This window comes from Emys orbicularis, chromosome 13, assembly GCF_028017835.1.
Source record: "Emys orbicularis isolate rEmyOrb1 chromosome 13, rEmyOrb1.hap1, whole genome shotgun sequence".
Lineage (NCBI taxonomy): Eukaryota > Metazoa > Chordata > Testudines > Emydidae > Emys > Emys orbicularis.
This window is the reverse complement of record NC_088695.1, coordinates 9,094,558-9,110,186: the sequence shown is the minus strand read 5'-3', so window position 1 is coordinate 9,110,186 and position 15,629 is coordinate 9,094,558. Positions and strand designations below refer to the sequence as shown.

The window sequence follows — 15,629 nt, the reverse complement described above, 5'->3', positions numbered from 1 at the left end:
TGGGTGGGAGCGATCGCTGGTGTCAGTCCCGGCAGCAGGAAGTGACTCGCAGCCGCTGCGGTGACTCTGGCTCCCAGGCTCCTGGCGAGATCCCCGAGCCCCGCGGCTGGTGCTGGGAGCCCGGAGCCCTGGCTGCAGCCGGGAGAGGGGAATCTCCAGCAGGGCCCTTCCCGCTGCTCCCCAGGAGCCTCTCCCAGGTCAGAGCCCCCAGCCTGGCCAGGGCCCCTTCCCGGCCCGGCCCCTGCCCCAGGGGGCACCGCTCAGAGGGAAGGTAAGAGAGACCCGCCCGCCCCCCGTCACACCCGGGCTGCAGGGGGAGGGTTTGGCCCCAGGCTGCTCCCAGCGGAGCTGGCTGCGATTCCCGCCCTGGGCCCGGGAAAGCTGCCGCCAGCTCCCGGTGTGTGCGGGGCGGGAGCAGGATCACGTTACCACCCATCTCCCCCATCCCCTGCTTTGTTTCCCTGCCCCTGGCCGCGCTGGTCTGGACGGAGGCTGCAGCTCAGGGAGATCTGAGGGGGGCAGAAAGTGGGCAGGGGCCAAACTGAATGCAGGGTGGAGGGCCCAGCTGGGGGCCGGGGAAGGAGAGGGGCCTAGGGGCACAATCAGGGCGGGGGGCAGCACAGGCGCTCGATCTAGGCTGGTGGGGTCCAGTCGCCCCCCCTGGCTTGAAGGGGTTTCCATCCTATCCAGGGTTTACAGTTTGGTTCAATGGCTCTCAGCGCCCCCCATTGTACAGATTGTTTCAGCCCCCCTGCCTGGGACTAGGAGCCGGGGATAAGAACAGGATACAGCCGGCGGGGAGTGAATCTAGGGCTGAGGGAGGCAAGCTCCATCCCCCCCCCCCCACTGTAGGGGCAGGACCCCAGCCCCTGAGCACTACCCAACTTCCCCCCCACCCACTGAGTGTGTGGCCCCAGCCTGAACCCCGGGGGCAGCCTAAGGAGAAGCCTGACCCGCTCCTCACAGGGGCCGTGCACCCCACCTCCGCAGTCAGCTGTGACTCTCAGCCGGCTTGGAAAACAGAAGATTTATTGGTTGCTGGGAACAAAGTATAGAAAAGAGCTTGTTAGCACAGAAATCAGGAGCAATCAGCAAAGTCCATCTAGGGGGGAATCCAGAGTCCTGAGCCCTGGACTCTCCCCACTGAGTCCCAAACCAGGGGACTGATCCGCTTCCAGCCCCACCTCCTCAGTGACACCCACCTGCCCCTCCTCCGTGCTTTCTCTCTTTCCCAGGAAAACAGGTCTCATGGCCTCCCCCTCTCTCTTTGTTCTCCAGCACCTTGGGCTGGCTCCTTGCAGAGGACTGGCTCCGGCCATAGCTTGCCAGGATACAGAATTTTGGCCATTCTCTATGCCCAGGAAGCCACTCTGCAGTGACACCTGCCCTCCAGAGGTCTCTACAATGATCACACACCTGTATCCCACCAGCTTGATACTTGAGTAACACATGGGGAGACTGAGGCACACACTCGGTATTCAGAGAAAACATTCAGAACATTCCCGCTTCATCACACCCCTCTGAGACCAGCCCAGGGGCACTTTCTCCAGTGGCTGGAACCCCTCTGACCATACCAGCCCCTGAGCCTGAGCCTCCAGGTGATGGAGAGACCGGGGGAAAGTGCTGGAGCTGGGCAGGGAAATGACTCTGCACAAAGGGCCCCTTTCAGGGACCAGCTGGGGAGTTTGGCCTACAAGGGGAGGGGCTCCCTGTGTCTGGGAGTCCCAGAGCTGCTGCCCTCAGTGACACAGCCGGGTTCAACCCCCATTACCAGTGTCAGTGGCTGAGCTGCCTAATGAGAGCAAAGGCCCACGACAATGGGGCAAACGCTCATTCTCCCAGGGTGAGGGAAGAAGATAAAAAGGGAGAGCGGAGAGACTTGAAGGGCAGCAGGAGCAAGACATGGGGAGGGAGGTTCCCAGCCCTGCCCAGATCCATTCCCTGCACCCCCGGGGCAGTCAGCTCTCCTGGGAACAAGGGGAGGAGCTGAGAGAGGAAAAGCCAGTTGCTCACTCTGCTGAGCACCACACTACTTAGAGAGATGGGGGAGAGCTAGAGGGGTTACAATACACTGTGGGGCAGTGCCCTAAAGTGACTCCTTTGATTCTTCTCTTTTTCCAGTGTTTGGCTCAGAGCTGCTATTCCTGGGAGGTTTAGAAGGGACTTGGTGGGTTTAGTTCTAATGGGGGGGTGGCTGTAGGGTGACCAGACGTCCCATTTTATCGGGACTGTCCCGATATTTGCTTGTTTGTCCCGCGTCCCGACCAATGTTAGGTCGGGACACTGGACAAACAAGCAAATGTTCCGGAGCCTGGAAGTGCTCGCCCCCTCCCCGCCCGTCCCATCCCGACTCCGCCCCCTCCTTCCCCAATTGGCTCCCTCCCCAAATCCCCGCCTCTTCCGCAAGCACGCCATTCCTCCTCCCTCCACAAGCACTGGAGGGAGGCCTGGGAGATGCAGGGGGAGCGCGGGGCCAGGGTGAGTGAGAGTCCGGCCTGGCCCCAAGCGCAGGCAGGACTCAGTCGGGCGGTACCTGGAGGGAGAGGAGGGGGGCGGCCCGCGGGGCCAGGCGGTGGCTGTTCTCCCCCCCCGGGCAGCGGGACTCGGGAGCAGCCACTGCTGCAGCTCCCATTGCCGCGGGGGGAGGAAGCGGCCATGGCACTCGGCGGCTGCGGCTCTGACGGCCGCAAACCCCCTGAGCCCAGGTCTGCTGCGGGGACCCAGCAGCGCGCACGCCCAGCACCTGGCCAGTCGCGTCTGGGCTGACTGCCCAGCTGGTGCAATCCCGCGGGCGGCCCCGGAGTGGGGGCAGCAGGCTCCAGCCCCCCCGTCCCGCTCGGGTCCCGCAGGGGAGCGAACGGGGCTTGGCTGCCGATGCCTCCGCCCCGGGGCCGCCGCGGGATAGCACCAGCTGGGCAGCCAGCCCAGACGTGACTGGCCAGGGGCTGGGCGCAGCGTGCGCACTGCTGGGTCCCCACAACAGGCCCGGGCTCGGGGGGTTCGGGGGCGCCAGAGCCGCAGCCGCCGAGCTTGGCCATCGGCCGCTTCCTCCCCCCGCGGCAGTGGGAGCTCCCGAGTCCCGCTGCCCGGGGGGGAGGACAGCCGCCGCCTGGCCCCACGGGCCGCCCCCCTCCTCTCCCTCCAGGTACCGCCTGACTGAGTCCTGCTTGCGCTCCGGGCCAGGCCAGACTCTCACTCACCCCGGCCCCGCGCTCCCCCTGCATCTCCGGGGCCTCCCTCCAGCGCTTATGGAGGGAGGAGGGGGGGGGTTTGCTCTGCCACCTTTTTGTTTTTGTTAACCCCCCCCACACACGCCGCCCCCCCCCCCCCACATCCCGATATTTGACCTGGGTGATCTGGTCACCCTAGGTGGCTGGCTGGGGAGGTAATGAACTAACTGGGTTTCTTCCCAGCATGGCAGAGTCATAGAAGCATAGCGTCTGTCTGCAGGGAGAGAGCCTGGGGGGAATCGGGGAGTGATATGGATTCCAGCCCCTTCTGTAACCTCCCCCATCGCCCCTCTTGCCCTGACAGGCTGAGGAATCGCGTCCACATTTCGCTCCAGATCGGCCCGTCTTCCAGGAGACAGGGAAGGGAAATGTCTGTGATGGAGCCACCTCAGGTAGGGGATTTTCAGGGAGCTTTTGGTGGTGGGGGAGGGGTATTGTAGAGGGGTTAATCACCCGGGGTGGGACAGGGTGTGATAAACCTGCTGGAACATGATTAACCTGGGCCTGATTTTCTGAACAGGCCCTTTGGTGGGTTGGGGGGAAACATTTCTCCATTTCTGAACCAGGAAACACCCCCCTGGGCAGGGCTGGGGCCTGACCCCACTGGCCAGAGGCTGCTGTGAAATACAAAGGGAAGCTGTTGGGATTCCTGTCCCTGTCCCTGGCTCAGAGCTCTGCTTCCTGCATCAGCCTGTGGCTGGCAGGCGTGTGGGAAATGAAAAGAACCTGCCCATCTCTCTTTGCTGGGGGGGGACAAGGAGCTCTCACCTTCTCCCCACCCCATGAAGACTCCTGGTGCTCTGAGCAGGGTGCGGGGAGGATTCTGCTTCTCTGTCCCTCCTCCCCCATGACTAGCGGGATTGTGGCTGGGGCAGCAGGCGCTGAGTGGGGGACTCTTGTTGTTTCAGATGCCGGTGACCTTCGAGGATGTGGCTGTATATTTCACCCAGGGGCAGGGGGCTCTGCTGGACCCCGCTCAGAGAGCCCTCTACAGGGACGTCATGTGGGAGAACTACGAGACGGTGACCTCGCTGGGTAAGGGATTCCTGGCCCCTTGGTTATTGGAAGCTGGGGGAGTCTCAGTGTCTCACACCGGTCAGGTTCTTCCCTCATCACTCTCCAATGAGACCAGGGTGTCAAAACCTAAGGCATATACTAAATCATCCCCACCCGACCCCCCTAGTTTGCGAGGTGGGGAAGCCGTGTATTGTCCTGTCTGTGCTGTTTCTCGGTCGCTCACAGAATCCCTCTTCTCCCTCCTCCTTGGGAACAGCTCCAGCCATGTGGAGGGCTCTGAGCTCCACAGGTTTAGAAATAGGCAGGGGTTTAACACTAGAGCTGGGTGTGCATCACAATTCCCCTCACCTCCCCAGATGTCTGCCTCCCCCGAGGGGGCTCAGTGACCATGTTCCCGTCCTCTTAGATTCCACATTCCCCAGCACAGCACAGGGACAGGTTCCGCTCACGGAATGTCCTTTCTGAGAGACGCTCTCTCAATCCTCCACACACCCTGATCTGGTCTGATGTCACCCCTGCACAGGATTCCCCCTTCCCAAACCTGACCTGATCACCCGGATGGAACAAGGGGAAGAGCCATGGGTGCCCAATCTCCAGGCCTGCGAGGAAAGAGAGATCCCGAGAGGCGCCCACACAGGTGAGGACTGACACAGAAACCATCTGGGGAATGAAGAAAAAAGGTGAGAATCCCCAAAATGTGGTATCAATAAGTGCCCGCAGTTCCTTCCTCATCTCACCCAGGGCAGGGGTGCAATCAGCAGATATGACTGACATCGCTTTCCACCTGTCCTGTTACCTGCAGGAGTTTCCTTCCCAACTTTCCTTCTCTGTAAAAGTTTGGGTGGGAAGTGGAAGCAGAATCCAATTGCTCTGTCTGTGCAGCTTTAGTATGGTGGGTTTTCCCTCGGTGCTATTCCTCTTGGTTTCTCCTCAGCACAATGACGCCTGTCTGGATTCTCTCTCTCCCAGCAGGTGATGAGAGAGTGAGTGAGAACGAGGAGGGGAATCAACAGCAGGAAGTTCCTGGGCACGGGGAATTAAAGGGGACCTCTGTGGGAAGACCCCATAAGTGCTTAGACTGTGGAAAAAGGTTCATACGGAAGTCACACCTTGTTTTACATCAGCGAATCCACACAGGAGAGAGACCCCACAAGTGCTTAATCTGTGGGAAAGGTTTCATACAGAGGTCAGACCTTGTTAAACATCAAGCAGTCCACACTGGAAAGAGACCCCATAAGTGCTTAGACTGTGGAAAAAGTTTCATACAAAGGTCAACCCTACTTAATCATCAGGCAGTCCACACTGGAGAGAGACCTCATAAGTGCTTAGACTGTGGAAAAAGTTTCATAGAGAGGTCAACCCTACTTAATCATCAGGCAATCCACACTGGAGAGAGACCTCATAAGTGCTTAGACTGTGGAAAAAGTTTCATACAGAGGTCACACCTTGTTGTACATCAGGCAATCCACACAAGAGAGAGACCCCACAAGTGCTTAGACTGTGGAAAAAGTTTCATACGGAGATCACACCTTGTTTTACATCAGCGAATCCACACAGGAGAGAGACCCCATAAGTGCTTAATCTGTGGGAAAGGTTTCATACAGAGGTCAGACCTTGTTAAACATCAAGCAGTCCACACTGGAAAGAGACCCCATAAGTGCTTAGACTGTGGAAAAAGTTTCATAAAGAGGTCACACCTTGTTGTACATCAGGCAATCCACACAAGAGAGAGACCCCACAAGTGCTTAGACTGTGGAAAAAGTTTCATACAGAGGTCACACCTTGTTGTACATCAGGCAATCCACACAGGAGAGAGACCCCACAAGTGCTTAGACTGTGGAAAAAGTTTCATACAGAGGTCACACCTTGTTGTACATCAGGCAATCCACACTGGAGAGAGACCCCATAAGTGCTTAGACTGTGAGAAAAGTTTCATACGGAGGTCAACCCTACTTAATCATCAGGCAATCCACACTGGTGAGAGACCCCATAAGTGCTTAATCTGTGGGAAAGGTTTCATACAGAGGTCAGACCTTGTTAAACATCAAGCAGTCCACACTGGAAAGAGTCCCCATAAGTGCTTAGACTGTGGAAAAAGTTTCATACGAAGGTCAACCCTACTTAATCATCAGGCAATCCACACTGGTGAGAGACCTCATAAGTGCTTAATGTGTGGGAAAAGTTTCAAACGGAGGTCAGACCTTCTTATACATCAAGCAGTCCACACTGGAGACCGACCTCATAAGTGCTTAGACTGTGGAAAAAGTTTCACACAGAGGTCACACCTTGTTAGACATCAGGCAATCCATACAAGAGAGAGAGCATAAGACAATAAAACTCTGGGAAAGGTTTCAGAAACAGATCAGCCCTTCTAAACATGAGGCAATCCACACACAGGAGAGAGATCCCACAAGTGCTTAGACTGTGGAAAAAGTTTCATACGGAGGTCAACCCTACTTGATCATCAGGCAATCCACACTGGAGAGAGACCCCATAAGTGCTTAATCTGTGGGAAAATTTTCATATGGAGGTTAGACCTTGTTAAACATCAAGCAGTGCACACAGGAGAGAAATCCCATAAATGTTTGGACTGTGGGAAAAGATTCACACAAAGATCAAATCTTATGGCACATCAGGCAATCCACACAGGAGAGAGACCCCACAAATGGTTAGACTGTGGAAAAGGTTTCAAACAGAGGTCAAACCTTCTTATACATCAGGCAATCCACACCGGAGAGAGACCCCATAAGTGCTTAATCTGTGGGAAAGGTTTCATACAGAGGTCTGACCTTGTTAAACATCAAGCAGTCCACACTGGAAAGAGACCCCATAAGTGCTTAGACTGTGGAAAAAGTTTCATACGAAGGTCAACCCTACTTAATCATCAGGCAGTCCACACTGGAGAGAGACCTCATAAGTGCTTAGACTGTGGAAAAAGTTTCATAGAGAGGTCAACCCTACTTAATCATCAGGCAATCCACACTGGAGAGAGACCTCATAAGTGCTTAGACTGTGGAAAAAGTTTCATAGAGAGGTCACACCTTGTTGTACATCAGGCAATCCACATAGGAGAGAGACCCCACAAGTGCTTAGACTCTGGAAAAAGTTTCATACAGAGGTCACACCTTGTTGTACATCAGGCAATCCACACAGGAGAGAGACCCCACAAGTGCTTAGATTGTGGAAAAAGTTTCATACAGAGGTCACACCTTGTTGTACATCAGGCAATCCACACTGGAGAGAGACCCCATAACTGCTTACTGTGAGAAAAGTTTCATACGGAGGTCAACCCTACTTAATCATCAGGCAATCCACACTGGTGAGAGACCCCATAAGTGCTTAATCTGTGGGAAAGGTTTCATACAGAGGTCAGGCCTTGTTAAACATCAAGCAGTCCACACTGGAGACCGACCTCATAAGTGCTTAGACTGTGGAAAAAGTTTCACACAGAGGTCACACCTTGTTAGACATCATCAATCCATACAAGAGAGAGACCATATGACAATAAAACTCTGAGAAAGGTTTCAGAAACAGATCAGCCCTTCTAAACATGAGGCAATCCACACACAGGAGAGAGACCCCACAAGTGCTTAGACTGTGGAAAAAGTTTCATACAGAGGTCACACCTTGTTGTACATCAGGCAATCCACACTGGGGAGAGACCCCATAAGTGCTTAGACTGTGAGAAAAGTTTCATACGGAGGTCAACCCTACTTGATCATCAGGCAATCCACACTGGAGAGAGACCCCATAAGTGCTTAATCTGTGGGAAAATTTTCATATGGAGGTTAGACCTTGTTAAACATCAAGCAGTCCACACAGGAGAGAAATCCCATAAATGTTTGGACTGTGGGAAAAGATTCACACAAAGATCAAATCTTATGGCACATCAGGCCATCCACACCGGAGAGAGACCCCATCAGTGTTTAGACTGTGGAAAAAGTTTCATTTACAGGTCACACCTTGTTGAACATCAGCTAATCCACACAGGAGAGAGATCCCATAAGTGCTTAGGCTGTAGTGAAAGTTTTATATAGAGCTCAGCCCATGTTTTACATCAGAGAATCCACACAGGAGACCCCATAAGTGCTTGGACTATGGAGAATGTTTCATACTGTGGTCAAGGCTCCTTAATTATCAGGCAATCCACAAAAGAGGGAGACTCCATAAGTGCTTGGACCATGGGAAAGGTTTCAGAAACACCTCAGCCCTTCAGAACATCAGCCAATCCACACTGGAGAGAGATCCCATAACTGCTTAGACTGTGAGAAAAGTTTCATACAGCGGTCAGACCTTGTTAAACATCAGGCTATCCACACTGAAGAGAGACCCCATGAGTGCTTAGATTGTGGGAAACATTTCAGAAACTGATCAGTCCTTGTTTTACATCAGAGAATCCACAAGACTCCATAAATGCTTGGACTGAGCAAAAGTTGTACACAGAGATCACACCTCATTAAACATGGGAGAATTCACACATGATCTAAACTTCTGTGGCACCTGGCCCGAAAGAGTTAAGAACCTTGCAGGCTAATTGACCCAGCTTCAACCTTTAGAGACATGTTAGAAAAGTGTGTAAATGGTATTTGGGGCCATTCCAATTAATATAGACTAGAACTTTGAAATGTAACCTGGTATTGTTAAGAAATTGGAAGAAGATAGTAGTGCTGTTGATTAATGGCAATTAATTCATCGTAGTTAGAAAAATTAATCTCGACTAATCACATTGTTAAACAATAGAATAGCATTTGAAATTTGTTAAATGTTTTTGGATGTTTTTCTGCGTTTTCATATATATTGATTTCTATCACAACAAAGAATAGTGTACAGTGCTTACTTTATATTATTTTTTATTACAAATATTTGTACGGTATACATTCAAAACAAAAATAGTATTTTTCAATTCACCTCATACAGGTACTGTAGTGCAATCTCTTTATCAGGAAAGTAACTTAGAAACACAGATTATTTTAATTATATAAGTGCACTCAAAAATAAAGCAATTAAAAACTTTAGAGCCTAGAAGTCCACTCAGTGCTACTTCTTTTTCTGCCAATCGCTAAGACAAACAAGTTTGTTTACATTTACGAGATATAATGCTGCCTGCTTCTAATTTATGATGTCACCTGAAAGTGTGAGAAGGTGTTCGCATGGTATGTTTGTATCTGGCAATCCAGGTATTTATGTGCAAGATATGCTAAACGTGCATATGTCCCTTCATGCTTCGGCCACCATTCCAGTGGACATGCTTCCATGCTGATGATGCTCATTTAAAAAAAATAATGCATTAATTAAATTTGTGACTGAACTCTTTGGAGGAGAATTGTATGTCCCCTGCTCTGTTTTACACACATTCTGCCAAATATTTCATAATATAGAAGTCACGGAGAATGATCTAGCACATGTTCATTTTAAGGACACTTTTACTGCAGATTTGACAAAATGTAAAGAAAGTAACAATCAGAGATTTCTAAAGATAGCTACAGCACTTGGCCCAAGGTTTAAGAATCTGAAGTACCTTCCAAAATCTGAGAGGGACGAGGTGTGGAGCATGCTTTCAGAAGTCTTAAAAGAGGAACATGCTGATTGGGAAACTACAGAACCCGAACCACCAAAATAGAAAATCAACCTTCTGCTGATGGCATCTGACTCTGTTGATGAAAATGAACACGTGTCGGTCCGCTCTGCTTTGGATCGTTATCGATTAAAACCTGTCATTAGCATGGATGCGTGTCCTCTGGAATGGTGGTTGAAGGAGGAAGGGACCTATGACTCTTTAGCGCTTCTGGCACATAAATACCTTGCGATGCCGGCTGCAATAGAGCCACGTGAATGCCTGTTCTCACTTTCAGGTGACCTTGTAAAAAAGCAGTGGGCAGCATTATCTCCTGCAAATTGTAACCAAACTTGTTTTTCTGAGTGATTGGCTGAACTAGAAGTAGGACTGAGTGGAGTTGTAGGCTCTCAAGTTTTACATTGTTTTATTTTTCAATGCAGGTATTTTTTGTACATAATTCTACATTTGTAAGTTAAACTTTCATAATAAAGAGATTGCACTACAGTACTTGCAGTTGGTGAATTGAAAAACACTATTTCTTTTGTTTTTTACATTGCAAGTATTTGTAATAAAAAATATAAAGTGCTCACTGTACACTTTGTATTCTGTAAAAACAACGAGGAGTCCTTGTGGCACCTTAGAGACTAACTTCATCAGATGCATGGAGTGTATTCTGTGTTGCAATTGAAATCAATATATTTGAAAATGTATAAAACATCCAAAATATTTAAATAAATGGTATTCTATTATTGTTTAACAGCGCGATTAATCAGGATGAATTTTTTTAATCGCTTGACAGCCCTAGAAGATAGTAATTGTAGTAGTCTATGTTTACCTGTATCTTGTTACAGATTAACAGTGTAACCAAAGGGTTCCTGTCTAGGACTGTATTTTGTTAATTCAGAAGTCAAAAGGAAATATTAACATTTAGATTAAACTTGGGTGTAATAATGTCATTGTATATATCTCTCTCTTTAAAGTTTGTGGTAAACGGTCTATGAACGGCTTTATGGATAATTACCTTATGTTAATCCATGTAGTTTTATTACCTGTGATGTTTGAGAAACAGGAGGTTACTTCCAAAACCTACTGTTCATCCAAGGACTGACTGCTGTTGAGAGGCTTCAAAAATGTCTATAAAAACTCTTGGGACCTGATACATTTATCTTAGTTCTTCTTCAGTTTTATTCAGGGGGAGTTTGAGTTGTAAGACTGAGATCTCCAGTCCCTTCTGGACTGCCCTGATATTGAACATTTGGACATTGGACTAGAACGTGATGAAATGATACTGAAAAGGACTCTCTTCAATTCTAACGTGCCATCTCTATGGTGAAACTGACCTAAGGACTCTATTCGCGTTTGTATGTCTAGTGATCTTTTAGCCAATACTGTCTTTTCTTTTAATAAATGGTAGTTTCGTTAACAAGAATTGGCTGTAAGCGGGTATTTGGGTAAGAACTGAAGTATCATTAACTTGGGTAATGTGTCTGCTCCTTTGGGATTGGTAGAATTCTTTATATGAGGAAGATTGTCCATCAGAATCTCAGAGGACATTTCCCCACATCAGGTATCATTAAAGACTTGCCTCTGTTGCCACTCTGTCAAATCAGTTATTTTGTTGCAGCATCTCCCATACCATGAAGGCTTTACAGAGCTGAATGATGCATCATGCCTGTGCCAGGGAACTTTCAGTGAAATTAGCCTGTAATTAAAATTCAAAGTTATTACCCATTAAACGTGACAGCAATTCCCTACCTTGTACTCCTGGGCAGCCTCCTCTATAGGAACCACCGTGTGAGCGCGGTGAGCCCGGGACAGATGGCAAACCAGACAGATCAAAGTTTGATCCTTTTCACAGAAGTTTCGGAGCCTCCTGGTGCTCCCCACACACCCCGTCCCCTCCTGCTCCTTTTGCTGCCTGGAAACTCAGCCGCTTGGCGATTTCTACCATGTTTGCCAGCTGCCTGTTCGGCCTGACGTTTCTCTGTTGCACAGTTTCTGAGGCCAGGAGACGTCTGTATCGGATCCCTCCCAGCACTGGCTGACGTGCCTGCACTGCAGAGTGACAGCGTCTGTGAAATACTGCAGCCAAATGGGACATGGAGCTTCCTCCTGGAGACGTTCCAGGGGGTTCTCTGCGGCCATGGCTCCCTCTGGACCATTCAGTGGAAAATGTACCACTAGGGCTCTGCTCCTGCAATCAGAGGCATCCTCCTGTGAGGATGAGCCTGCAGGAGCAGGAGCTGTGTGTCTAAGGTGGGATAGTCAGGCTTGGTAGAATTCATTTTTATATATATATAAAATTTTGACAGATGTTTATTTTTAAGCAATTTTATATTTATTGATTGAAACTTTCACAGTTGCAGAAAAATCTGGGCTTTAAGCATTTCCTTCCAATTGTTATCAATTTAAATGTTCACAGTGGTGGGAGATTTAGGGCGGGATCAGACAATATTTGGGTCAGACAATAACTAATGACAGTAGAGAGAGATTCAAAAAGTTAAAGCTTCATACCCATTAAAATAGAGATTTTCAACATCACATGTCAAAATATGCAAAGGAAATATTCTTAAATCAATGACTAATACGTTCTCAGGGAGCATTTTTCTCCTTGGCCTATTGGTAAATTTCAGTTATTAGCAGTGGGAGTATTTTTTCCTGGTTTGTGTGCGTACAGTGAAATCAACATTTACAGACATCAACCGATAAAGTCTAATCCTTCCAAGTCCAATGATATGAAATTCACAGGACAAAACCTAGGTTAAGCTGATATCAATGTTTCAAAGGCCTGATTCCATGCTATTTCAGGGCAATGGGGTGAGTCTCAGGGTTTCCCCCCTTCCCCATCACCGTCACCCTGAACTCTCCACACAGCAGCCTCTGTTGAAGTGATGGAGAGTTTTATCCTGTTCCCGTTCTATGCCTTCACCTCCCAAGGTGTCAGTTACCATCGTTACCAGGGCCGGCTTTAGGCCGATTCGGCTGAATCAGGCCCCGCGCCTAAAAGGGACCCGCAGCTGTCTACCACTCCCCCAGCTCACTTCCCCCTCCTCCCCTCCCCTGAACGCTCCGCCCCCCTGCTCCTCCCCCTCCCCTGCTTCCCACGAATCAGATGTTCGTGGGAAGTCTGAAAACAAGCAGGGGCAGGCGGGCAGCAGCAGGTAAGCTGGGGTGGAGGGGGACGCGAGGAGGAGGGCTCCGGGGAGGCGCGGCGTGGCCCAGTCCGGCCCTGGCCGAGCGGCTCTCTCTGGCCCCAGCCCGGCCAAGCGGCTCCGGCCCCGGCACCAGCGGCTCCGGCCCGGGCCCCGGGGCACCAGTCCCGGTTCCAGCCGAGCACGCTGGCCCCGGTTCTGGCCGAGCGCGCCGGCCGAGCACCCCCGGCCCCGGTGGCTCCGGCCCCGGTGGCTCCGGCCCGGCTCGCGCCCTGGGGCCCCAGCCCTGGCCGAGCAGCACCGGCCGAGCATCCCCGGCCCTGGTGGCTCTGGCCCCAGCAGCTCCCGCGTGGCTCGGGCCCCAGGGAGCCGGCCCGGCTCAGGACCCGGGACGCCGACCCCGGTTCTGGCCGAGCGCACCGGCCGAGCGCCGGCCCCGGCCCCAGCGGCACCGGCACCGGCCCCAGGGGCCCCGGCCCGGCTCGGCTCGGGCCCATGGCACTGGCCCCGGTTCCAGCCGAGCGCGCCGGCCGCACCCACGGCCCCGGCGGCTCTGGCCCCAGTGGCTCCGGCCCGGCTCGGGCCCCGGGGCCCCAGCCCTGGCCGAGCAGCGCCGGCCGAGCATCCCCGGCGGCTCCGGCCCCGGCCCTGGCGGCTCCGGCCCGGCTCGGGCCCCGGGGAGCCGGCCCTGGTTCCGGCCGAGCGTGCCGGCCCCGGCCCCAGTGGCTCTGGCCTGGTGGTCGGGGACGGGTGGCAAGCGAGCTCCCTTCCACCCGCGCTTCAAGCCATTCGGTGGAGCGCGGGTCCGCTGCTCTATCTCGGCGTTTACCTTTCCGCCACGCATCCTTCTCCGCCGGAAAACTGGCAGGATTTAGAGGTCAGGGTGGGTGAGTGGCTGCGGAGATTGACAGGACTGCTCCAGTGTGTCTCCCTGCGAGGGAGGGCGCTGGTGCTGAACCAGCTCGTCCTGTCCATGCTCTGGCACCGGCTCAACACCCTGAGCCCGGCCCCGGGGATCCTGGCCAGTCTCCAGAGGACGGCCCTGGAGTTTTTCTGGCCAGGACTGCACTGGGTCTCTGCAGGGGTCCTGAGTCTTCCCCTGGAGGAGAGAGGACAGGGCCTGGTCTGCCTTCGTAGCCAGGTCCATGTCTTCTGCCTCCAGGCCCTGCAGAGGCTCCTTTATGGTGCAGGTAGTCCGGCGTGGAGCACGTTAGCGCACGCCTTCCTCCGTCGCCTCCGATACGACCGGCAGCTCCTTTTTCTTCACCTGAGAGGTCTTCCGCGAGACCTCTCGGAGCTGCCGGTCTTCTACCAGGACCTCCTCTGGACCTGGAAACTTTTTTCGGTGACCAGGTCCGTTGTGGCCACCGAGGGCGCGGACCTCCTCGCGGAGCCCCTGCTACACAACCCCGATCTCCGTGTGCAGATGGCGGAGTCTCCCTCGGTGCGCCGGAGGTTGGTCCTGGCAGAAACCACCAGGGTCGGAGACCTCCTGGACTACGCCAGGGGGGACTGGGTGGATCCCCGTGAGCTCGGCCGGCGCATGGGGCTCTCCACCCTTTCGACCCCCCTGCGTGTACTCCAGGAGGTGGGCGCTGCCTTGTCACCCCCTTCTCTCAGCTTCCTGTGGCGGGCCCTGCGAGAGGGCGCTCCCCGCCCACCCCTCACCCCGGGCCCTCCAGACCTTTTTATCGGGCCCCTGTTCCGCGAGCCCCCCCGGCTTCCCTGCTCCCATACTCTGAGCCGGCTGCACGCCCTGCAGCCGGTCCGGTTCCGAACTGCGCCCAGAGACCACCTGTACACGCTCGTGCTCCACACGCTGCATCTCCTCACCCTCGCGTCCCGCCCTGACACCAAATGGCGGGACTACTTACTGCCTGTGGAGGGTGAGGAGCCCCGGTGGGCCAGCCTTTATTCTACCTTAGTCCCAAGGCCTGCCGGGGACATCGGTTGGTGGCTCCTTCACGGAGCCGTGAGCACGGGCGTGTACCTGGCGCGGTTCACCCCTATTCCCGAGGCCTGCCCCTTCTGCGGTGTGAGGGAGACCCTGGCGCACGCCTACCTCGAGTGCGCCAGGTTGCAGCCCCTGTTCCGGTTCCTCCAGAACCTCTTGATGAGTTCTGGCTGCACTTTTCCCCACACCTGTTCATTTACACACACCCTATCTGTGGCCCCACAAAGTCGCGAGACCTCCTCGTCAACCTCCTCCTGGCTTTAGCCAAACTCACCATCTACAATACCAGGGAGAGGATGTTGGACGAGGGGGTGCTCTGCGACTGTGGGGCCTATTTCCGTACCTCCCTGGTCTCACATCTCCGGGCAGAGTTCCACTGGGCAGTGTCCGCTGGCTCCCTTGACACCTTTGAGGAGCAGTGGGCGCTGTCCGGGGTTCTCTGCTCGGTGTCCCCATCCGGCACCCTGATTTTGAACCTTTGACCATCACTCCACTCCCTGTTTTTTCATTAGTTGTCCCAAGAGATTAGTTGATTCCTGGGTCCAGTGGTCCCTCCCTCTAGGCTGGGGGAGGGGCCTTTAGAACTGGGAAACACCTCCCAGTTGTTTCCAATAAGGCTCCGGCCCGGCCCCAAGCCCCGCGACCCCGACCGGAGCTCCGGCTGGAACGCAGCCCGATTCCTGGGGGAGGGGCTTGCAGGAATCGGGCTCCGCTCTTGC

General features: G+C 53.3%; 1 protein-coding gene and 1 pseudogene across 1 annotated transcript; both read left to right on the top strand.

The window, feature by feature from the left end:
* The window catches only part of LOC135887377 (zinc finger protein 184-like), a 29,115-nt pseudogene extending 24,403 nt beyond the window's left edge, over positions 1-4,712 (top strand).
* Positions 4,713-4,805: 93 nt separating this feature from the next.
* On the top strand, positions 4,806-15,392 carry LOC135887376 (zinc finger protein 585A-like). The gene is made up of 6 exons (XM_065415149.1): positions 4,806-4,884; positions 5,220-6,492; positions 6,850-7,471; positions 7,554-7,686; positions 14,231-14,842; positions 15,061-15,392. Exons 1-6 carry the CDS (start codon positions 4,806-4,808, stop codon positions 15,390-15,392), a joined length of 3,051 nt encoding a protein of 1,016 aa, XP_065271221.1.
* Positions 15,393-15,629: the final 237 nt, after the last annotated feature.